The sequence below is a fragment of the Pelophylax lessonae genome, assembly GCF_965119305.1.
Source record: "Pelophylax lessonae genome assembly, chromosome: 1".
Classification (NCBI taxonomy): Eukaryota; Metazoa; Chordata; class Amphibia; order Anura; family Ranidae; genus Pelophylax; species Pelophylax lessonae.
The window spans coordinates 753,039,129-753,064,116 of record NC_138768.1 but is presented as its reverse complement, the minus strand read 5'-3'; the positions used below and the strand labels follow the sequence as shown (position 1 = coordinate 753,064,116).

Sequence of the window (24,988 nt, the reverse complement as noted above, 5' to 3'; positions counted from 1 at the left end):
GATCTGTTGGCATCCAAGTTCAAGAAAATGTTGAAAACATTTGTGTCCAGGACCAGGGATCCACTCAGTCAGAGTGGATGCCTTGGTGACTCCCTGGGAGCAGTTCTCTCTGATCTATGCCTTTCCTCCGGTTCAGCTACTGCCACGACTTCTGCGCAGCATTCAGAAAGAGGGGAGGCCAGTAATCCTGGGGGCTGCAGCCTGGCCCAGGAGGATTTGGTACGCACAAATTCTAAGGTTGGCGGTGGGAGGGCCTTGGGTTCTCTCACTGCGTTCGGTCCTGCTCTCTCAGGGTCCGATATTCCACCATGCTTTACAGTCTTGGAATTTGATGGCTTGGCTATTGAAGCCTGGATTTTGAGGGAGTGGGTATATCTGGCCCTGCAGTCTCGACCCCTAATAAATGCTAGGAAATCAGTCTCACATTTCTTGATGTGTGGCTAGGAAGTGGCATCCCCGTAAATATATAATCGGGAGAATTCTAGCCTTCTTGCAAGTAGGGGTAGATATGAAACTAGCCTTTGGCCCTATTAAAGATCAAATTTCAGTCTTATCAGTCTTTTTCCAAAGACAGATTGCTTTGCATTTCTTAGTTTGAGCCTTTATTCAAGGGGTGCTACATATGCTTCAGCCAGCGAGGCCACCATTGTGTCTTTGGGTTTAAATTTGGTCCTGGAAGTTCTACAGAAACAGCCTTTTGAGCCCATTCGGCATATTCCTCTGGTTCTTTTGACCAGAAAGTTAGTCTATTTGGTTGCAGTAACTTCAGCTAGATGTGTATCAAGAGTTAGCGTCTCTTTCTTGTAAGGTGCCGTTTTTTTTTTTTTTTTTAAATCCGGATAGGGTGATTCGATGTCCAGACCCAGGGTTTTTTCCCAAGTGCTGTCTGCTTTTCATTTGAATCAGGACATTATACTGCCTTCCTTCTTTCCAAATCCTCAAACAGCAGAGGAAACGGTTACTTTCTCTCGATGTAGTATGTGCATTTAAGGTGTTTTTGAAGCTGTCAGCTCAGAATTGTAAGACTGACCTTTTGTTCATGCTTCCAGAAGGGCCGAGGAAAGGGCAGGCATCATCTAGGTCTACAATTTCTCAATGGATTCGCCAGGTTATTATCCAGGCATATGGTTTAAAAGGGAAGGTTCCACCTTTTCCGGTAAAGGCACACTCTACCAGAAGAGTAGGTGCCTCTTGGGCAGTTTGCCATCAAGCTTCTATGGCTTAGATTTGCAGGGCCGCTACTTGGTCTTCAGTACATACATTCACTAGATTCTATCAAGTGGATGTGAGGACCCAGGAGGAGTCTGCATTTGGGCACTCCTCGCCCATAGGCAGCTGTGTAGATCTTTTTGGTCTGATGGCAGTTTTTTCATATAGTGTCCCCCCTCCCCTCAAGTGCATTGCTTTGGGATGTCCCAGAAAGTAATGAATATGGCTGCTCTGTGTCCCGTGTTGTACGATAAAGACTGATTTTTCCTACAGCTTACCTGTAAAATCCTTTTCTTGGAGCACATCATGGGACACAGAGGTCCCTCCTCTCTTGTCTGGGATATTTATTGCTTGCTACAAAACTGAGGTACTTCCTGTTTGGGAGGGGTTATATAGAGGGGGACTTCTTGTCTTGTTGGTTGCCAGTGTTCATTCACCTATAGGTGGCGTATAACCCAGATAGTAATGAATATGGCTGCTCTGTGTCCCGTGATGTAATCGAAGAAAAGTATTTTACAGGTAAGCTGTAGAAAAAATTAGTTTTTCAATTTGGAAAAAAAAAAATCAATTTTTTTACTTTCTGCTATAAAACATATCCCTTAAAAAAAATTTTAAAATCAAATATTTTCATACATTTTGGCCAAATTGTATTCTGCTACATGTCTTTGGTAAAAAAAAAAAAAAAAACAATAAGTGAATATTGATTGGTTTGTGTGAAGGTTATAGCGTCTACAAAATATGGGATATATACTGGAATTTTTATTTATTTTTGTAAACTAGTAATGGCGGAGATCAGCAATTTATAACTGGATGTATATGGCCAACTTTAGCTTTGATGCTTTTGTAAATTAATCCCAGTGTAAACTATGATCTCCAGCTGATTTAGACTGTAAAGAGTGACAATCCTTTTGTCCGTCGGTACCAAAGGACCTCTGCAGACATTTCCAGTCAAGGTATCTTGGGACCGGTCATGGTCAGCTAAGTACAGTATTTTCACAAAAAAAAACCTCTACAATGCTTAACAGGGCAAATCCCATTAACCACTTCAATACAGGGCGCTTTCACCCCCTTCCTGCCCAGGCCAATATTTAGCTTTTGGCACTGTTGCATTTTGAATGACAATTGCGTGGTCATGCAACGCTGTACCTAAACCAAATTTATGTAATTTTTTCCCCACAAATAGAGCTTTCTTTTGATAGTATTTGATCACCGCAAGGTTTTTCTTTTTTGCTAAACAAATAAAAAAAGACCGAAAAGTTTGAAAAAAAATTTTTTTTTTGTTAATGTCATACAATTTTGTAAATAGATACGTTTTTTTTCCTGCACTGATGAGGTCACACTGGCAGGCACTGATGGGGTGGCACGAATATGTGACACTGATAGGCAGCACTGATGGGCACTGATATATGGCACCGATAGGTAGCATTGATATGCAGCATTGGTGGGCACTGATAGGCAGCACTGCTGGGCACTGATAGGTGGCATTGATGGGCACTGATAGGGGCACTGATGGGCACTGATAGGCGGCACTGGGGGGGCGCACTGATAGATGGCAATGATGGGCACTGGTGCGCATCACTGATAGGGAGGGCACTGATGGGCTCCCTGAGCCCTGATTGCCATCCCTGGTGGCCATGGTGGGCATCCCTGGGGTCATGGGTGGGCATCCCTGGTGGTTCTAGTGGTACCCCCCCTAATTATCTGCACTGGTAATCCATCCTCTGATTACCAGTGCAGACCCCCCCCCTGTCAGGAGAGCTGCCGATCGGCTCTCCTATACTAGTGCCTGTCAGGCGCGAACTAAGGAAAGCCGATCAACGGCACTTCCTATTTACTATGTGACCAGCTGTGATTGGACACAGCTGGTCACATGGTAAAGAGCCTATGTCAGAGTGACACGCTGCAGCACCGACCGCCTCTCTGCGCGCCCCCTGGGGGGCGCGCAGAGCACATTATCCTGCCGCCGTCATATGAAGTCCGGTCAGGATAATGCAACCACATTCCAGCTGTAAATCGCCTATAGGGCAGGCGGGAAGTGGTTAATTTCCTTGGCCCCTGTTAACATCTGAGCATTCTGTCTCCTGTAGCAAAACACCTGTTGTACAGAAAAGTACATGAGTGTCCCCAAAGACTTCAATGGGAAAGCTTGAAAACGTGCAATATGAGTGTTTTACAAACTTTTTGTTGTGCATTTTCTGCTCAAACGGCAGCTCTCCACCCCAATCTCATTCCCCTCTCCTCCCACTAATGCTTTCTATTGTCTAAACAATAAAATACTTGAAGCTGTAAAACAATTGTAATAAACTTGCAAAAACTTTCAAAAAGTCTAAAGAAGAAATGCCTGAAAATTGCTCTGCTCAGGTCTGTCTGCTTGCTCACCTCCCTCTTCTTTACAGTAGATCTAAGCATGAGTGCTGCAAAGCATGCGTGTTTGTGACCTAAATGCATAAAACTGAACTCCAGTATCACAACGAATCTAACAGCAAATGGATAGTTGTTTTATTATTATTTAATTTAGAAAATATCATTCTGAATACTGTTTTTAATGATTAAAAATGGGTTTCCATAATTCCTTTGTGTATCCGATTTAAAACAGCTGCTTGATTACCACTAACAGACCAGGTTGACTCGCAGCATGTATTGTATACCATGGGGAGGGAAGGTTGTAAAGAGGATGTTAATATAGGTGGGGATTGGCAATTACCCAGGTGGGTAATCAGCACTTAGGCTGATTATGCAAATAACATAACTCATTTTGTGTTGGGAAACTATTGTTGCAGGCAGTATGTAGCATTGTGCATGCATATCTCCCCTGAGTATCGGTGGCCAGCTTTAATGTTGTGCAGGTGAAGGGAGGGGATGCTAACTGTTCAACAGACAAGCTGTGTGATCCATATCTTGGCACCAGCAGAAAAATCCCTCAAGGTGTAGGCATATCAAATATTTGCTTGGGTGGAAGAAATATTTAAATAGACACAAGAGGGAAGGATGAGTTTGATCTTGTAAGAAATATGTTCTCTTTTTTCATGTTTGTTTTGCATTCTGAAATATATTCTATATTTATAATCTATTTTTTACCTTCTTACTATGGTGCAAAACAGCTGTCATCGAACTGAACTATCCATCCAAGGTCTAACACCCTAACAAAGTAATACATACTGTATATAAAAATATTGAGCAATTGCAAAGGCAAAGTGCAATTATTTTGCAAGTAAATCTACCAGGAACATTCTCTAGTGGATCATAGGAGCAGGGGCGTACCTAGAGCATTTGGCACCCTGGGCGGATCCTATATCTGGCACCCCCCCCCAGGCGTGCAGGCGACGAACCGCTCATTGACGTGTCACGTGTAGCGCCTCCACGCACTGCAGCCTGGAACCCAAAAGAATCCTCCTCCCTCTGCTTCCCCCGGCGACTAGGCCCCCTCTCCTTTGCAAAAATGGCACCGACTGACCTGAGGGGCCAGACAGAAATACATGTAACTGGCAGTGGCACACCTACTGTGTGCCACTGCCAGTGGTGTCACTAGGGATGGGGTCCCCTGGTGCAGTAAACCGTGGTGTCACTCGCCCCCCCCCCCCCAAAAAAAAAAAATGATTTTCCTGTTTTCTGAAAGCGCGCCAAAGATTCAGCATGCAGGACTTTTGGTGCACTTTCAGAAAATGCAGAAAAAAAAAAACGTACAACCTAAAAAATATATAGGACTGCAGTAATAACTGCAATTAAAATGTAGGAAGACCCCCTTTACATTACACAGCCCCCGTACTCCTGGACCCCTTCACATTACACAGCCCCCGTACCCCTGGACCCCTTCACATTACACAGCCTTCCCCCAATAGAACCCCTTTACAATACAACCCCCCCAATAGAACCCCTCTACAATACAAAGCCCCCCCATAGAACCCCTTTACAATACAACCCCCCCCCCAATAGAACCCCTTTACAACGCAGACCCCCCCAATAGAACCCCCTTGCAATGCATGTGCCCCTCCCCCTCCTACCTTAGAGCAGAGGAGGAGGAACTGTTTAAAGCAGAGCATGGGAGAGAGACTCACTGTCACACTCACAAGCCCTGAATACACAGCGGTCAGCGGGAACTGCCTAAGTTAACTGTGCTAGTTAATGAGCAGGTGATTGGTTGATAGGCGGTCCTAGCAACCAATCACCTTATTAACCAGCACAGTTAACTCCGGCAGCGCCCGCTGTGTATTCAGGGCTAGTGAGTGACGGTGAGTCTCTCTCCCATTCTCTGCTTTAAACGGTTCATCCTCCTCCGCGCTCCTGTGTCAGCGAGCGGCGGAGGCAGTCTGGCGGCCGGCCCCGGGTGTCACCCTGGTGCTCCCTGACACCCCCCCTGTTGGTACGCCACTTCATAGGAGTACAGTTAGTTCTGCACTCCTGTGACCTGTTCTCAGCAGACATTGGGCTGAAGCTCAATGTCGACTGACATCCCAGAACTGATTAGGGCTCAGCCAACAATGATGTTGTGATCCGCCCACATGCCTGGACCGGCACCTGCCTTAACCTCTCAGCAATGCGCTGGGAGCCTGAGTCGGCTGCTCCTGCCCCCATGACTGACAGTCATCAGCTCTCTGCCCTGAGAACCGAGCAATTGGTGATGTTTGATCGCTCGGGTCTTAGTCTTAAAGCCAGCTGGGGACAGATGCAGCATTGGAACGATGCTGCATCCACCTAGGTGAATATGATTCTGCAAAAAAAAAAAAAGCCTTTACTTCTCTTTTAATCGGTGAAACAGTGAAACACATCACCGAGAGAGGATCCCAGGTGGGGATCAGTATGGACCAACCTAGTGAATTAGGTACATTTTTAGGATAATTTTGGTGTGTGACATTTTCCTCTGTTTGTGTGATGCAAATTAGTCAGAGTGAAGTCAACTCCTCATCTGCAAACCTGTTCCAAGTATTAACTGAATTACTTTGATCAGCATCACAGCCAGGTCCTATTGAAAGATTTCCCCCTCTTCCTGTTCTGGCAACAAATAAAAATTTGGGATTTCTGGAAAAAAAAAAAAGGTAAATCTTGCTAATGGGAATACAGACAGCTATAAAAGTCTGACCGGGGTTCTAATCCCTTAAGACTACATTCAAAACACACAGGTTTTGCTTTATTGAGAGCCATCAGAGATTCATGTAATATCATCATTTTCTGGCCCCTTTGTTCTTTGACAATCCGAATTCACTGGTACTCAGTGGGAGTGATCTAGGGAAAGTTGCACATTATTTACTAAAAAAAATTATGACTATGACTTGTATTTACTAGATGTTTTTGTTCAGCTCTTCCTAGGCCTGTTACATAAACTGTTAAGCTTCTTACTCTGTTAAAAAAAATAAATAAAAAACAAACCATTTAACTTGTTTAACCCATTTTGTGCTTTTTTCTTTTAGCTAGTTGAAGTAAATCCCTTAATTGTAAATGAAGAAAAATACATAAACACATTCGAGGAGATTAGAGTAAAACTCTAGCCAAGCTATTATTGGGTAGAATGGAGAAAGATTAGAACATGATTGGTTTCTGTCCCCCCGCTGGAGAGATCCACCATCACTTCCTGTGCTTGTGAACATACAGGAAGTGACAGGAATCCGAAAAAAGGAATGTTGGGATAGCAATAAGAACCTGGCAGGGGTATTGAGCCTTCTCTATTTTGTTAAAACTTGGATACTGCTTAAACCTTGAAGAAGGGGACGCACCCCGTAAGCTTGTCCTGAAAATGTGTTTGTGCAAATAAACAAAGTAACACAGACAGCACTCAATTGTTCTCTTTTCACTCCTTTAATTATATGGCCTTGTCATGTTATTTAAAGGGAAGTCTTTAGGTCCGCTGTAGGTTTTTAGGTACATTGCTTTCCTGGCTTATAGGATTTCACATTCTTGGTATATTTTAAATCATACATGAGATATTTTATATCTACATATTATATCTGTCCTTTTTATCATTGCAGGATAATGTGACGTTATTTTTACGGGGCTGTAAAGAACTTGGCCTAAAAGAATCCCAGCTGTTTGACCCAGGAGATCTGCAGGACACTTCGAACAGAACAACAGTTAGGTGGGTGATTCCTACAAAAAAAGAATTCTGCTGAACGGGGGGCCGTGTTACATGCCTGTGACATGCCTGTACCTGTGTACAATGACCTGTGCCATGACATTACCATCACCTGTGACATGCCTATACCATCATCTTTGCCATGCCTATTCCATCACCTGTGCCATGCCTCTTCCATCACCTGTGCCATGCCTCTTCCATCACCTGTGCCATGCCTATTCCATCACCTGTGCCATGCCTATTCCATCACCTGTGCCATGCCTATTCCATCACCTGTGCCATGCCTATACCATCACCTGTGCCATGCCTATACCATCACCTGTGACATGCCTGTACCATTTGTGCCATGCCTGTACCATCTGTGCCATGCCTATACCATCTGTGCCATGCCTGTATCATCACCTGTGCCATGCCTGTACCATGCCTGTACCATGACCTGTGACATGCCTGTACCATGACCTGTGACATGCCTGTACCATGACCTGTGACATGCCTGTACCATGACCTGTGACATGCCTGTACCATGACCTGTGACATGCCTGTACCATGACCTGTGACATGCCCGTACCATCTCCTGTACCATCACCTGTGCCATGCCTTTACCATCACCTGTGCCATGCCTTTACCATCACCTGTGCCATGCCTATACCATCTGTGCCATGCCTGTACCCTCACCTGTGCCATGCCTGTACCATGACCTCAAAGTCACGCAATTTTTTACCGCGTTTTTTGCCGCGAAGCAATACCTATTACATTTTTCTTTTTGCGCCCCCCCAAAAAATTTTGAGCACCAGCCGCCACTGTCATCATGTATAAATAAAGTAACAAAAACAAAACAGAAAAAACTGCAATAATCAAATTCAGCCACCAGTTTGAAAGATTGTTTCACTACCATAGAGTACATTTTTTGTTATTGGGTTTAGATACACCTAAATGCAGCTCTGTATTTATGAATGACTACATTGTTGGATGTATTTTTTTTTTTTTTTAAATGAAGGCGGTACAAGTATTTGATTTTGACTTGGTAAAACATAACTTCTACTGGGAAAGAGATGGTGCTCATCATTGCTGAACCCATGCCTTTATAGAGGGGCTGATTCTATTACGAGTAGCTGACAGATTGTCTCCCATGGCAAGAGATGGGAAGTAATGAGGATCATGCCTTGGAACGTAAACTCCAAACCAGCAGCTTTTTCAGACACTGTGTCAGTGAATGCAATCTGCCTAATACCACATTCCTTTTCTTTACAGGATTTCAGACTGCAACCGGAAGCTACGAAATGTGAGTATAACATAACATAGCAGAATGTGATCACAGTTGTAGATGACATTGCACACCTATGATTTAGTTCCCAATTCAGGAAAGATTTCTGATTTTTACTTGTAGGAAAGTAAAGCGTTGATTAGGAAATGTAAACAGACAATAAGGAACCATGTTTTTTATTTTTTTTTTATTTTGAATAAATAATGGAAGGATTAAAGTGTTTGTAAAGCTTTTATTTTTTTAATTAAAATAATAAACTTGTCTACCTACTTGCTCTATGTAATGGTTTTGCACTGAGCATCCTCATCTTTTGGGATCCCTCGCCATCGCTCCTGGCTCCTCCTCTTTGGTGAGTGTCCCCATAGAACAATGAAAGAAAGCCGTGCTGCCTGCTTCTGTAGACATAAAGCCACTTCTGCTTGCTTGGAGTTGAAGACAGATTTTGAATTGGGCGGAATAAACAGCCCCGCTCCCAAGAGCTTCATCTGGTGCTGCTGGATGCTTTATGTAAGCCTTGAAGATACTGGCCATAGTGTGCCAGTACCATCAATCTTGGCAAGACAGATACCCTTGCCTCCTGCCACATGCAGCCATATCCTACCTTTCCCCTTTGGCCCAATGCTCTTTGGTGTCACTGTGATGGTGGTGTTTGATTGTGGTGGAATCTCAGCCCTGTAATGCATCGATTGGTCATGTTTGGGTCGCTTGGTCATGTTGGGGAACATCAGCTACTACAAGCTAACAGTGGCAAACTATCTTGTTGATGGTGGTCATAAGTGAGGCTGAAGGTGGGTGTGATTTTCTGTTGGTGGTAGATGGTAGACATGGCTGAATCCACAGGTACACAGCTCTGGTTTCAGCTGCTGTTGTTTTGCATACCCTTGTTCCTGCTGTATCTAATATGAAAGGATACAGGTGCTGGAATTGCTGACATCCATCTGAGAAGACCTGTGTTCCACGTGATCTTCACCCTTTGGCTTTATTTCTTTTGATTTCAGTATGACAATTAGGAACGTCAGAATCAAGTCTTAATCTGCATTGGCATCTAGCCAACTTGCATTTTTCAGAAGAAAAGGGTTAGTAATGGCACCCTTCATGTTTCCCTTGTGAAAGGTTTATTTTAAAGTGGTAGTATCCCGCTTTTTGACACCTTTACCTACAGGTAAGCCTATAATAAGGCTTACCTGTAGGTACAAATAATATCTCCTAAACCGGCATGGTTTAGGAGATATTTACAGTGCATGCAGCCGCTCTCGCGAGCGGCTCATGCGCTCTGAAGGTCCGGGGGGACCTTCAATTAATTTGCCGGGAGCTTGCCGGAAAATCACTCCCGTGCACATGCGCGGGAGTGACGTCACGTCTCTTCCGGCCAATCACAGCGCCGGAGCCGCCAAACCCGGAAGAGACGGCGAGGGATCATGGCAGCGCCCGCAGCGATGTTCGGGGGTCCGTGTCGGGGCTTCGTTCTAAGGTAAGTTACACATAATGGGCTAGTATGTGATGCATACTAGCCCATTATGCCTTTGTCTTGCAGGTTTTTTTTTTTTTTTTTTTCTAGGGTTTACAACCACTTTAAGGGTATGTACACATTGATTTTTTTTTTTAATTACCATAAAATAAAGGAATAAAGACTGAAAGAAAGAGTAAGCTATTTTTGTAGTTTTAATCCCCCTTAAACCTGTCTAGTCAGTTTTTAATCCCTTGTTTTCAGTTTTGTTTAATCTCACGCTTTTAACCTTTGAAATACTTGTAATCTTACATGTCCTTTTCATGCACTTTGAAGAGCGAGTACCTTCTGTATTGTAGTGCATGTACAATGCATACATTGGTTGTTTTCATGCAGGTTGTGTGAATATATCTTTTGTATTAAAAGTACGCTCCAGAAAGACTGATATCTTTTTGCCCCTGTACAAATCCTTAGTAAGGATGTGCAGTTCAGTTTTGGGCACCAGTTCACAAAAGGATATCGGGGAACTGGAGAAAGTGCAGAGAAGGGCAAACAAACTGATAAGAGGCATGGAGGAGCTCCGCTATGAGGAACTGAATTTATTCTCTTTTGAGAATAGGAGATTAAAATGGGGGGGGGGGAGCAGGGGGGTAGATCACTATGTATTAATACATAAGTGGTCCATATAGTGAACTTGGTGTAGAGTTATTCACTTTCAGAACTTTCACAAAGGGCAAGGAGCATTGTTAATTTTGATGTCAAACTTTGATTTAGTTTTGGTCATAGTCTTTTGACTAAAATAGTATTAGTTTTGGACGTGTTTTAGTAGACTAAAACCTTTAGTACATTTTAGTTGACTAAAATTTTTTGGGTTTAGTTAAATTGTAATGCATTTTTTTTTTAGGCCATTTCTCTAAAATTGCCAAGCTCATTATATAGTCATATATACGCACAAAGCAAGAGCAAGTTTGGGATGGAGGAACTTGACTTGCCTGCACAGAGTCCTGACCTCAACCCGATAGAGCACATTTGGGATGAATTAGAGCAGAGACAAATGTGCTTATGGAAGAATGGTCAAACATTCCCATAGACACACTCCTAAACCTTGTGAGCAGCCTTCCCAGAAGAGTTGAAGCTGTTACAGCTGCAAAGGGTGGGCCAACTCAATATTGAACCTACGGACTAAGACTGGGATGCCATTAACTACTTCTGGACTGCCCACCGCATATATACTGTTCTAGGGTGGCCCCGCTGAGCAAAATCATGTATAGGTACGTGATTTTGTGCAGGGGTTCTCGGGGGCGCACGCGCGCCGACGGAGCTGGGATTTAGACACAGCGGGAGCCAATCAGCGGGTCCGGTGGCCGCGACAGGAGAATGACAGAATGGCCGTCTGCCTATGTAAACAAGGCAGATGGCTGTTATGTCACAGAGGAAGAGTGAGATCTTGTGTTTCAGCTAAGCTGAATCACAGATCTCTCTTTTCCTCTAGCGCATCCACTCCCCACACAATTAGAAAGCATTCCCAAGGAGCACACTTAACCCTTTGATCACCCCTAGTGTTGACCCCTTCCCTGCCAGTGTCATTTATACAGTAACAGTGCATTTTTTTTTAGCTATTGGTGTCACTGGTCCCAAAAAAGTGTCACCTAGTGTCAGATTCATCCTCCACAATGTCGCAGTCCTGCTAAAAATCGCTGATCGCCGATATTACTAGTAAAGAAAATTAAAATGCCATAAATCTATCCCATAGTTTGTAGACGCTATAACTTTTGCGCAAACCAATCATTATACGCTTATTAGGATTTTTGTTACCAAAAATTTGTAGCAGAATACATATTTGCCTTAATTGATAAAACATTTTTTTTTTATTGGGAATGTTTTATAGCAGAAAGTAAAAAATATATATTTTTTCAAAATTGTCTGTCTTTTTTTAAAAAACCGCAGAGGTGATCAAATACCACCAAAAGAAAGCTCTATTTATAGGGGGGAAAAAAGACATAATTTGGGTACAGCCTTATACGACTGCGCAATTGTCTGTTAAAGCAGCGCAGTGCTGTATCACAAAAAATGGCCAGGTCATTAGGGGGGTAAAACCTTCCTGCGCTGAAGTGGTTTAAGTTTGTGTAAAGGCAGGTGTCCCAATTCTTTTGGAAATATAGTGTATAACCTCTTTATAAATAAAACCAAGTTTCATAAACAAAAATATTGCTTTTTGACAAGCAAGTGCAAACTTAAAACTCTATTGGCTGTTATGCCATTGCACATATTACCTGAAAATATTACCAACATTAAATATTAACCACTTCCTGCCTGCCAAATAACAGAATGATGGCCGCAAAGTGGTTAAACTATCCTGATTGGCTGTCGTATCACGTCCAGCAGGAAGAGCAGCTAATGCGCGTCCCCGGGGCCACGCATTGCGGCAATCGGGGGTGACGCGTGTCCCTCGGACACAGCTCATCCCCAATCAGGGTAAACCGCCAATGAAATTGGCTGTTTACCATGTGATCGGCTGTGTCCAATCACAGCCGGTCACAAATTACAACAGACAGCCTTTAGTACTGATCCGGCTTCTTCTCCTCACACACCGATCAGTGAGTGAGTGACTTTTTTACAATTACTACAAACATTACTGTGTTCCCCCCCCCCCCCCAATAAAGAGAACCTGTCACAGTACATCTGGATCTGTCACAGCACATCTGGATCTATCACATAATCACATAGTATCGCCATCAGTAATAATACACACTAATTTGGGCTAATTTTACCAAAGATATGTAGCAGTGTAAAGTTTGGCCCAAATTTATGAAGAAAGATTAATTATTGGCAACATTTTATAATATAAACTAAAAAAAAGTTTTTGTTTTTTTGCCTATATTGCAAAAAATAAAAAACCCAGTGGTGATTAAATACCACCAAAAGAAAGCTCTATTTGTGTGGAAAAAATTATAAAAAAATGTGTTTGGGTACAGTGTAATTGTCAATCAAAGTGTGAGAGCACTAAAATCTGAAAATTGGTCTGGGCAGGAAGCAGATATAAGTGCCCTGTATTAAAGTGGTTAAAAAATGGGAGAGGCCTTTTTTCTTCATTTTTTCCCCCTTCAACAGCTTAGTAAATGCCCCCTACTTATTCTTATGAGGTAGTGTAGTGTGTTAATTTTGACGTCAAATTTCGATTTAGTTTTAGTCATAGTCTTTTGACTAAAATGCCATTTTAGTTTTAGTCATCTGAATTGTTTTAGTTTTAATCATTTTTTTATTCAACTAAAATAGTGTTATTTAGCCAACGCAAATAACACTGACAAAGAGGCACTCATTAGGAAGAGATTTAGACTCCATTCACACTAGCGCGACTTGTCAGGCGACTTGGTCGCCTGACAAGTCGCGGTCGGTCGCCCTCCATTGAATAGTACATGACCCGTTCTAATAGGAGAGACACAAGTCGCTCCGACTTAGAGAAAGGGTCCTGTACTACTTTGGGGCGACCTGGTGGCGACTTGCATTGACTTCAATTATATGAAGTCCGTGCAAGTCGCGCCGAGGTCGAGCGTGCACCGCGACTTCACAGGTCGCCCACCAAGTCGTGTCGCTGCAGTCTGAGCGGGGTCTTAACCTCCACATATGGAAAGGCTTCTTCACAGTAAGAGCTGTGAAAATGTGGAATAGGTTCCCTCAAGGACTAATTCTGGCCAGCTCAATAGATTGTTTAAAAAAAAAAGAAAAAAAGCTGGATACATTCCTAAATGCACAAAATAAAGCTGGATGTTAACATTTATAGGTAATAATGCCAGAGGTTGTTGATCCAGGAAATATCTAATCAACTTCTCAGGCATCTGGAAGAAATTTATTTTTCCCTCGGTGGAGCAAATTAAATCATGCTTTATAGAGTTTTCAACATTGGGTATAGGTTTCTCTATGTGGTGTTTTACCATTTTTATTTTTTTCTGTTTTTTTTTTTTTTTTTTATTGGTTAAAGTAGAATAGTAGATGGAGTGTTTTTTTTTTTTTTTAAACCTAACTATGTAATTATGTAAATTAATCTCATTCATCTCTGACAATTGGCTGTTAATCATAATGCAACACAACTGGTAGATACAAATGTATACAAGCAATATTTGTCTTAGATACCTTCCACATGGGGCTGACTCGATGGAGTCTGCCTACTCTGTGGGGAATCTGTCCGCTGGTTCCTGCTGAGCAGGCAAATGCTTTGTCAGTGTCTGCTCTGCTAATGCAGAGCAGACCTAGAAACAGCCTACTCTCCTCTATGTCTGTGTACACCCGACTTCCATCTGATCCAATCCGCCAAACAGATCTGTCTACGGGTGTCAGCAGACACGTGTCTATTTGCACCTGCTTCTAGAAAAAAAAAGGCAATGCATGGTCCGATCAGATCCGTCTGAAAAACTGGAGGAACTGATCGGTCCATCCATGCAAAAGAGCCCGCATGTATGCATGCATGCAGAGATAAGCAACACTGTATTCAATATACATTTATGTACTCACAGCTCAAAACTTTTGCCAGGATGCCTATCGTATACTATCTGTTATGTAATTGTTAGCAGCGCCATTGACGATGAGGATATAGATTTGGCAGTGCATTAGTTGTAGTTTTTATTTACCCTCACCAAGGGCACACACCTATGAACTGTGGCTAGAACATGAAAGAAAACCTTATGCCAGCCTACCTATTTCCTGAAGACATTAAAAATGGAATACAGGCGGTCCCCAGGTTACGAACACAATAGGGACTGTAGGTTTGTTCTTAAAGTGGAGTTCCACCCTAAAATTATACTTGCCTCCATCTTCTTGCTCCGGGTCACCTGAAAAACAAATGGATAATTGCTTTTTTTTTTTTTTTTTACTTACCTCGTTTAGAAGAAAATATACTCACCTTACTTCCTCTTCCTCCCCTCGGCGGCCACGGCTATTCGTCACTTCCTGGCTTGCAATGATTCCTGGGAGCTGAACGTCATCGCTCCCAGGAATCAATGCGCCTGCACCGGCCCCGACGTCCGTTCCGGTTCAGGCGCGTCATACCTTGCTAAAGGGATGACGCTGCGGCACCGGAAGTGACGGCGGGGACGGGGCAGTGCATCGTGGGACCGAAGAAGACGGAACAGGACACAGAAGAGGATCGCGCTGGCTTCAAGCTGCCCACTCCTGAGATGGCAGCGCTGGACAATACATTTTCAAGGTAAATATTTCTTCTAAAAGGTAAGTGCAACCCGGGACAGATCAGAGGCTATCCATTGTGGAATGCACTAACCCTGACTGTCTCGGGGTATTTTTATCAAAAAAACTTTCCCAGGGTGGAACTCCGCTTTAAGTTGAATTTGTTTGTAAGTCGGAACATGTACATTTGTAAGTGTAACTCCAGCCAAAAAAATTCATGAGGATACAGACAGCAGTACAAACCTCATACAGTACTGACCAACTTCAGTATAACAATAAAAAATGGTTTCAAAGCACACACAATTGAATGGGAGGTCCACATGAGCTCATGCTGGGTCACAGGGATAATACTGTACTGTAACACAGTCCTGCTACAGTATCGTAGAAGTAAAAGTACAGGGCATGCACCCAATACAGTGGTACAGGTAGTGGGCACAGAGTAGTACTGTAATCTCACCAGTTCCACAGGTTCCAGACAGTAGTGGGATGTGAGTGAGATGCTTCTGGGCAGTCCTGTATGTGGGGCATACAGTACATGTAGTACTGCAGCGTGCGTTGTGTCTCTGGCACAGGAGCGAGAGGAAGAAGCCGGCAGCGACGTCACGCGGCCCCCGTTCGTAAGTAGGAGTCGTTCGCAAATCGGATGTTCGTAAGTCGGGGACTGCCTGTAAAAGCAAAAATAGGGATCTCCTAATCCTCTTGTATTTTATTGCATTGTTGCTGTATTGTCTCCCTTTTATATTTTAAAGCACTGCGTAAACTGTTGGCGCTATATAAATCCTGTATAATAATAATCATTTTAAAAAAAAATCCATTTACACGCCTAATCTGCGTATCTCAGAAACTATCTACAGGAAGTTTTATCTTGCATTCTTTAGGCCCCTTTCACACTTGCACGACTCCAAAGTTACACCGACTTTGGAGTGCAACTTTGGTGCATCTTTGACGCAACTTTGGATGGGTGCAACATGGATACGACTTTGGCTTTGACCAGTTTTAATGGACAACTGTTGCACACAAGTTGCATAGTATAACAATTTGGTATGACTTTCATGCAACTTCTGAGGGTTAACATTGAAGTCTATGGCCCTGAAGTTGCATAAAAGTCAGACCAAAGTAGTGCGTATACTACTTTGAAGTTGCTGCAACTTTAAGTTGTGCATATATGAATGGTTATCATTGGAAAACATGGGGAACGACATGTTGTGTAACTCTGATGTCCAAAGTTGCATGACAAGTTGCACAAGTGTGAAAGGGGCCTTAGTGCCGGGTCACACTTGTGTGATGCGGGAAGGCTGCGAATTCGCAGCCTGTTCCCACATCGCAAACGCACCCCTGGCAGTTCACACTGCCATATGCGAAACGCAGGGGGTGTCAATGAAATGTTAACGACACCCCCAGTTTGATCGCATATCGCAGTGCGATCTGACAGTTCGCACAGGATCGGATCGCACAAGTGTGAACCACTGTGCGATCCGATCCTGATGCGGCTGGAAAAAAAGGGTCATGTGCGTGTTTGGTGCGGGTGCAGTGCGAATTCAGCAATACAAAGTGTATGGCTGAATTCGCATCCGCACCTCCGATCGCATGTAATGAAGGAGCAGTGTGCTCCGAATTACATGCAATCGGCGCACACGCTATAGTGTGAACCGTCACTTACACAGATTCCCCCTTTAAACTCAAATTTTTACATTGTATATTATTGTGGGTTGGGATGCAAGTCTGATGTGGCTATTTGTTTGGGATGGCTAAAATAACAAACTCCTCAGACCTTTTGTCTAGTTGATTGTCCTCCTCAAGCAGGCATCATTTAGGATGGGTGGATTGTTTTTTGGCTTTCCTTTTATCTGGGCAAACCCTCTTGACAATGAAATTGCACGTAACGTGCCTGATCTGGAACTTATTAGGAACCACCCAGTCTGGCAGCAGGCAGAGAACTGTAGAAGTGTCACATACTAGAAGCTGAGCAATTATTTCTTTGCAGTAAATCATTTTGGATGATGTGCCATAACTCATCCTTCAGGGTTCATTGGGGCAAATGATTTTCAAAGCAGAGGGAGTTTTCGTCAGAATCGTTCATGCCCAGAGCCTGACTGCGCTGTCATTCGCTGTGTAACTTTCCATACTGCATAGGACTATTTCTCATTCAATTCAATGTTCACATGTGTCAACAGGAGGGTTTTAACAAAGGGATTGAGTGCTAATCCAATTGACTGTAATTCTCTGTTGATTTATGCCAGGAGAAGCACTAATGAATGTGATTGTGGGGAAAAAGCCAGTGCAAACTGAGCCTGCTCACTGGTGTTCCAGCAGGACTTGGCCCAATTGCTTAGAGCCAGCTTGCAGCATTCATCGAGATTGCCAGACTTTGTGATGCAAGTCCACAATCTGGTAACAGTAAATGGAGGTGAAGTGGGCACTTTATCCTTCAGAATATGTCAGGGGTCAATAAATAGAAGGGTGGATCATTAAAAAAAAAAGTATAAATCTAGATTATGCATAAGGCACACAACACATCTTTTATAGCCCGCAGTTTTGTTTTAAAAGTTGCTTGTTACATTTGCTAATTTACAAGTTAGTAGTGGCAATGCTTGACAGTGACTATTTGGCCTCTTTGCAGCCTAAATCCCTACAGATGTTTTAAAGATCGTCACTATAGTACATACAGTAGATATAAATACATGTAATAATTGAAAAAGAAAACACCATTACTTGAAGTATATCTTTTATCAAAAAGTTTTGGCTGTATAGGGAATGGTAAGGAATGTTCAAAAGCCATTTGTATGTGTCCTGTTGGGGAGATTACGCTTCACTTTCTGGTCTGTAAAACACAACAGGAAGGGGAACCCCCCACTAAGACTTGTTGCTCGAAAATAAATATCTTAATTAAAAAATCCCTTACCTCTTTTTTCAGCAACAACTTTACAATTTTGGATTTATTATCACTTTCTGCTTGGTGACCATGTTTCCCAGGGAATGTAGGGTGAATTTAATCTCTTCAAACCTCTAAACCACTTAGGCCAAGCCTGTATTAATAAATGGACATGCATTCATTGGAGTCCGTCCATACAGGTATGCAGGGAAGTGCTCAAGGACCATGATGCGCAGAACTTTTGCATTCCCTTGGCCATGCACCCATCCCTGCGTACCTGTCAAACTCAGTTGTGCAGGTAGATCTGTATAGCCGATGTGCGTTTATTCATTAATATGGACTGCCTGCATGCAGTTCAGCACTAGAACAGAAAAGTAAACAAAGCGTTGTCCGAGTGCCTGTGTGAATGAGCCCTAAACATAAAGCAAATCTTTTGGTTTAGGCCCCTTTCACACAGGCTTACCAATCTGTCTGGATTTCTGCTGCCCTATAGGGATGCATGGAGCATCCGATCAGGTCCGCCTCAAAAACTGACAGGCGGACCTGATTGGATGCTTCATGCATCCCTATGGGGCAGCAGATGTCAGTGGTGACCTCTCCACTGACACCCGCCGCTATCCTATCCAATCCTGTACATGAAATCCAGACAGATGGAAACCCTATTTTACATCCATATGGAGGATCGGATGAAAATGGACAGGCGGTCCATTTTCATCCAATCCCCCATAGAGGAGAGCAGGGATCTGACAGGTCCTTCTCTGCAAAGTAAGCAGAGACGGACCTGTCATCCACCTGCTCAGCAGGGATTGGCAGATCGATCCCCGCTGAGAAAGCCTGTGGATCCTTAGGGTTTTTTCTTGTTTTTTTTTTTTTTTTTTGTTATGCTATCGTATGTAGAATCCTTTTGGCTTTGCCAATCCTTTTTTCTCTAGCGCTCATCGACAGACGTAGTCCTCGGTGATACACCACCTTCGGGTTATGTTACCTCCGCAGGAGCAGGACTAGACAGGAAATTAAAAAGCTCTGGCCACACCCTAGGGGCAGTCCCAGAGGGTATATCCTCTCTCTCTCTGCCTCAGCAAATCAGTTATTTTCTGTCTAGTTAGGAGTAAGGACCTAGACACCTTGCTGGGATCTTAGGTCCTGGCAAGAATTTTTTCTTAAAGGATTTTTTTAGACAGCTTTTTCTCCAGTGTTCCTGTGAGATCTTCAAGCAAGAAAGCTGAACTGGGCGACGGGCTGGATGTTGAGATCCGGTGGTCACCCCAGTTCAGCCTACGAGCGCGTGCAGGCCATAGCTCCGCGCTGGGTCGGCCGCGACAAAGTCCCATTAAAAGGACTGAACCCGCGAGTTAAACGTCTCGCTGAAACGCCAAAGACCATGAGTCACGGCGTTCGTATCGGTCGACAGCCCTCCCGCCCCGGTGGAGAGGGGTACTGTCAGGAGTTGGTGCCCGCCTGGTTCCGGTATGGTGAGTAGTATGTTCCCCCTTTCCCTCTGACGGGTTTTGTGGTGAACGCGGGCCCCTCTCGGTATGGTAAGAAAGAGTCCTTTCTATCCTATAACATGTCACAGATCCTCCTACTTTGAGTGTGATTTTTTGTGTACAAAAAGCCAGGAGGCTTGGTTTGGGAGCTAACAATCTATTGTATACATGTTTAAAAGATGTAATCTGTGGCATTCTGGGAATCTTATGGGTTAAGTATAAGCTACCTACCAGTCAGAAGCCACGGACATGTAGACTGCCTTCCAAATCAGATCTCCAGCTATTAGCAGGCCTCCCGAACGGCCATGCGGTCCGCCAGGGGCCGATACCGCCAACCACGCCATATCCCCAGGCAGAGACAGTGTTGTGTGCAGCACACCGACATTCAGCAGGCCGCCGCCATTTTTTCTTGCAGGATCGCACGAGCCGCCATTTTGGCGTAGCCTCGTGTCTCCAGCATGGGGGCGGCCATGTTTGAGGTGATCCTACACCTCGTGGAGCTTGGGGGAGGCGCCGGAAGGCGTGCAGAGGGGCGGAGCAGCCTCCTTTCTTCCTGGGCAGCCAGCCAAAAGACTTCCTGTTTGTCAAGACAGCGCTGTAAGCTGTTGCAGTTTAACTCTGAGCATCAAGTGGTGAGCCTGGGGGTCTATCTCTCTCTCTCTCGATCGATAGGGATCCCTAAGCAGGTAACACTAAGGGGCTTTTTTGTGGCGCTGGGGGTCAGAAAAGAAAAAAAAAAAAAAAAAAAGTTTTTTTCTTTACTTTTGAATTATATTATCCAGGAAGTAACTGGAGTTATTATGGACCCTGCCACACATATTCCCCCACCTGTTTCCCTCGAGGGGGCCTCGGGACCCGCCGGTGCACAGAGTATAGAGTCATTTACAGCAATTTTGGAGTCTATGGTGGCTCGGGTGGAGGCGGCCTGTCAGGGACGGGGGTCAAGGAAGCGACCCCCGCCTACCCCTATACCATCTGACACCTCTGACTCAGATTCAGAGATGGTCACGGCAGTTGCAGGTTCCTCTGCAAGGGCTGTTATCCCAGGTAAAGCCCCCTCAGACAGTGAGGAGGACGCTTCTTCTCTTGCTATAATTCAGGAAGAAGCATTGGTGGACGCACTAGTTGTGGCAGTGCAAGAAACCTTAAAACTTGAGGCTTTACCGGCAGAGGCAACTGAAACAGAGAGGCCTTTTGGGACTAATAAGCCCATCAAGACGGCGAAGGCTTTTCCTGTACCTAAATGTTTTGGTAATCAGATTAAAGGAGAATGGGAGCATTCTAAACGTACCTTTACTATTTCCAAGCGTATTGCTAGACGCTATCCGTTTGAGGAATCCATCATTAAGAAATGGACGGTACCACCAGTCGTGGATCCGCCTATTTCCAGGCTGAATAAAGCCACGGTTATTCCAGTGGAGGACACTTCGTCCTTTAAGGATCCGGTGGATCGAAAGATAGAAGCAGAGTCCCGCACTATCTTTTCTCTGATAGGGTCAGCATTTAGACCAGTAATCGTTATTGGTCTAGTTTCCCAGACACTTACGGAATGGGCAAAGATGGTACGCCAAGATCTTAGGGGAAAAGATATTCCCCAGGAGACATCTGATTTGATGGAACAGATCATACAAGGGCTACGGTTTATCTGTGACGCAGCCTTGGACACTACTCCCCTATTAGGGCATGCATCTAAGTTAGCAGTGATCCTCAGACGTGTGCTGTGGTTAAAATGCTGGTCAGCTGACCTAGGTTCCAAAAAGACCTTGACCAATCTCCCCTTTCAGGGGAATCGTCTATTTGGAGCCAACCTAGATGAAATCATTAAGGATGCCACTGGGGGCAAGAGCACTTTTTTGCCACAGGCTGCAAAAGCTAAGGGACCTCGCAACAAGCGAGGACCTTTCTTTACCGCCCATAAAGGGCGCCCGGCTGGTACTAGCGGGAAAGGCAAGACTCCTCCAGGAGGGTTCAAGAAGGGGACCAACCCAGCCAAACCCGAAGCAAAGGAGTACACAGCCTGAAGGTGCACCCCCACCCGGTTTCAGGGTGGGGGGACGTTTTCACCGGTATTCAGGACATTAGATCGAGCATCAACCACTACTACCGGTGCGATTCTTCCCTTCCAACATTTAAGTACCACAGGAAGCGGTAGTTACCGTTCCCTGAAAAGATCTTTTCCTTTACCTTTTCCTAAGATTAGTCCCGATACCTCACAGGAATCGGATCTGGTTGACCAGATAGGCCAAGCAGCCTCTAGTCGGGTGACTTCGGTCCCTGAGGTTCAACCAGAAAAGATCACTTTTCCTGATAACTATCAGGTATCTGATAAATGTGTGGTCGCAGACGTTCCGTGGGAACTTCGTCTCAGGGAGTGTCTGTGGTCTCGAGGACCAATTTACCTTTGTGCTTTACAGTCGCTGGTTTTAATGGCCTGGCCATTGAGACCCAAGTACTGAAGGACAGAGGTTTGTCTACTTCAGTCATTCCTACCCTTATTAAAGCAAGGAAAGCGACTTCCAGCAAAGTCTATTATCACACATGGAAGACTTATATTGCGTGGTGCGAATCTTTAGGATTTCCTCCACGTACCTATTCGGTGACTCGAATATTGGCTTTTTTGCAACAAGGGGTTGAGCAGAAGCTAGCCTTGAGCACCATCAAGGGTCAAGTTTCAGCATTAGCAATCTTCTTTCAGAAGCCTTTAGCTACCAAATCCTTGGTGCGGAATTTCATCCAGGGGGTGCGGCACCTGGCTCCTCCAGTCCGCGCGCCCTTACCGCCCTGGGATCTTAATTTGGTTTTGTCGGTTCTACAGAAACCTCCTTTTGAAAACATCAGGGAGATTCCCTTGCTTACTCTATCCCAGAAGGTGGCCTTCTTGGTGGCTATTACTTCTGCTCGCAGGGTGTCAGAACTGGCTGCATTATCATGCCAGTCACCATACCTAGTGATTCATAGGGATAAGGTAGTACTTCATCCTAAGCCATCTTTTCTTCCCAAGGTGGTTTCAGATTTTCATCTGAATGAAGATATTGTACTACCTTCCTTGTGTCCTCAGCCCAAGCATCATCGGGAACATGCGTTGCATTCCTTAGATGTGGTTCGGGCAATCAGGGTATACCTGAAAGCTACGGAATCATTCCGTAAGACGGATTCACTTTTTGTGATCACGGATGGCCCCAGAAAGGGTTTGCCTGCATCTGCCGCGACCATTGCCAAATGGATTAGACAAACGGTGGTACAGGCTTATTCTATTAAGGGTCAGAGTCCTCCGTTCCCTGTTAGGGCGCACTCCACTCGAGCGCTCAGTACTTCCTGGGTCTTTCGCCATCAGGCGTCAGTGGTCCAGGTATGTAAGGCGGCCACCTGGTCGTCGGTACATACCTTTACAAAATTCTATAAAATTGATGTGACGGCATCGGCGGATGCCTCATTTGGCCGCAAGGTTTTGCAGGCCGCAATTTGAGGAGACCGGTGGTCTACCTCGAGGGTTTTTTTCTGTTTGAAAAAAAAAAAAAAAAAATTGTTTTCTCTTTTTTTTGGTTGAGTCTCATCATTAAGGATGAGCATTGTAAACTTCTAGTTGGCACCGGTTGGGCCTTCTAGATTGGGATTTGATTTCCATTTTCCCACCCCTCAGTTGTGATACTGCTCTGGGACGTCCCGAAGGTGGTGTATCACCGAGAACTACGTCTGTCTATGAGCGCTAGAGAAAAATGGATTTTTGTAAAATCTTACCGTAAAATCCTTTTCTCTTAGCTCATCGACAGACGTAGTCCCCGCCCCTCTGTTTTGGAGTTGGGTTGGGTTAAATTCTCTAAGCACTGCTTTTTCACATAACTGATTTGCTGAGGCAGAGAGAGAGAGGATATACCCTCTGGGACTGCCCCTAGGGTGTGGCCAGAGCTTTTTAATTTCCTGTCTAGTCCTGCTCCTGCGGAGGTAACATAACCCGAAGGTGGTGTATCACCGAGGACTACGTCTGTCGATGAGCTAAGAGAAAAGGATTTTACGGTAAGATTTTACAAAAATCCATTTTTAACCACTTCCATACAGGGCAGTCACACCCCCTTCCTGCCCAGGCCAATTTTCAGCATTTAGGGCTGTTGCATCTTAAATGACAATTTCGTGGTCATGCAACACTGTACCTAAACCAAATTGTCATTTTTTTCCCCCACAAATATAGCTTTCTTTTGGTGGTATTTGATCACCGCAAGGTTTTTTATTTTTGCTACACAAAAAAAGACCGAAAAGTTTGAAAAAAATTTTTTTTGTAAATGGAGATGTTTTTTCCTGCACTGATAAGCACTGTTGAGGCCACACTAATGGGGTGGCACTAATATGCAGCACTGATGGGTAGCACTGATAGGCAGCACTAATGGGCACTGATAGGCGGCACTGATAGATGGCAATGGTGGGCAGCACTGATGGGGAGGGCACCACTGGCAGGCTTCCTGAGCCCTGATTGCCATCCCTAGTGGTCATGGGTGGGCATCCCTGGTGGCCATGGGTGGGCATCCCTGGTGGCTCTAGTGGCCCCCCCAAGGGTCTTCACTGGTAATAAATGCTCTGATTACCAGCACAGACCCCCCCTCCCCCCGTCAGGAGAGCCACAGATCGTCTCTCCTCTACTCGTGCCTGTCAGGCATGACCTGAGGAAAGCTGATCATCGGCTCTTCCTATTTACTATGTTACCAGCTGTGATTGGACACAGCTGGTCACATGGTAAAGAGCCTACGTCAGTAGGCTCTTTACCGAAATCGGAGATACGGTGTGTCAGAGTGACACACGCAGCACCGATTACCACTCCGCGCGCCCCCTGGGGGTGCACAGAGCGCATTATCCTACATGACGTCTTATGACGGAGGGTCAGAATAATGCAACCACCTTCCCGCCGTCAATTGCCTATAGGGTGGGCGGCAAGTGGTTAAAGAACTCCACTTTTATAAAAAAAAAAAAATTATTTTGGCATAAGAAATTTCTACACAAGCCATATTGTAATTACATTTTCCTAAAAATTGCATTTCGATCTGAAGTTGCTGTAATTTTCTAAAAGAAATGTTCCAAAAATTCAATGCAATATGGCAACCTTGAGGCATTCTGTACACCGCATGTGTACAGAAGGCCCCCAGAAATGTAATTTCTTGCTTATGTGATAGGCTCACCTATTTTTGCAGATATCGGTGTACATAAAAATAAATGGCAACCACCAAACCTATTACTAGCTTATGCAATAAGGTGCACATGGAAGGGAAATACACTTCACAAAAAAACTAAAGATTTCGCAGCACACTTACCATCCAGCCCGCAAAACAACCAAACTGACCCTTTCTAACAATTTGTGTTATAAACAGAGGGTTTTGTTTGAACACACATGCAAATATATGTGTAAGCCGCAGTGCCTACGGCAAGGCTTCTCTGTATACTGCGGTTCTAACTATATAATTTTCAGAGTCTCCAAAGTCGG

The 24,988-nt window shown here is 44.4% G+C and overlaps 1 protein-coding gene across 1 annotated transcript in view; it reads left to right on the top strand.

Moving 5' to 3' along the window:
- LIMCH1 (LIM and calponin homology domains 1) overlaps positions 1-24,988 on the top strand; it is a gene marked incomplete at its 5' end in the record, with an annotated part of 291,739 nt that overhangs the window by 72,505 nt on the left and 194,246 nt on the right. Inside the window, 2 exon segments of the mRNA XM_082267323.1 lie at positions 7,170-7,276; positions 8,525-8,555. Coding sequence (XP_082123449.1) covers positions 7,170-7,276; positions 8,525-8,555 — 138 coding nt within the window.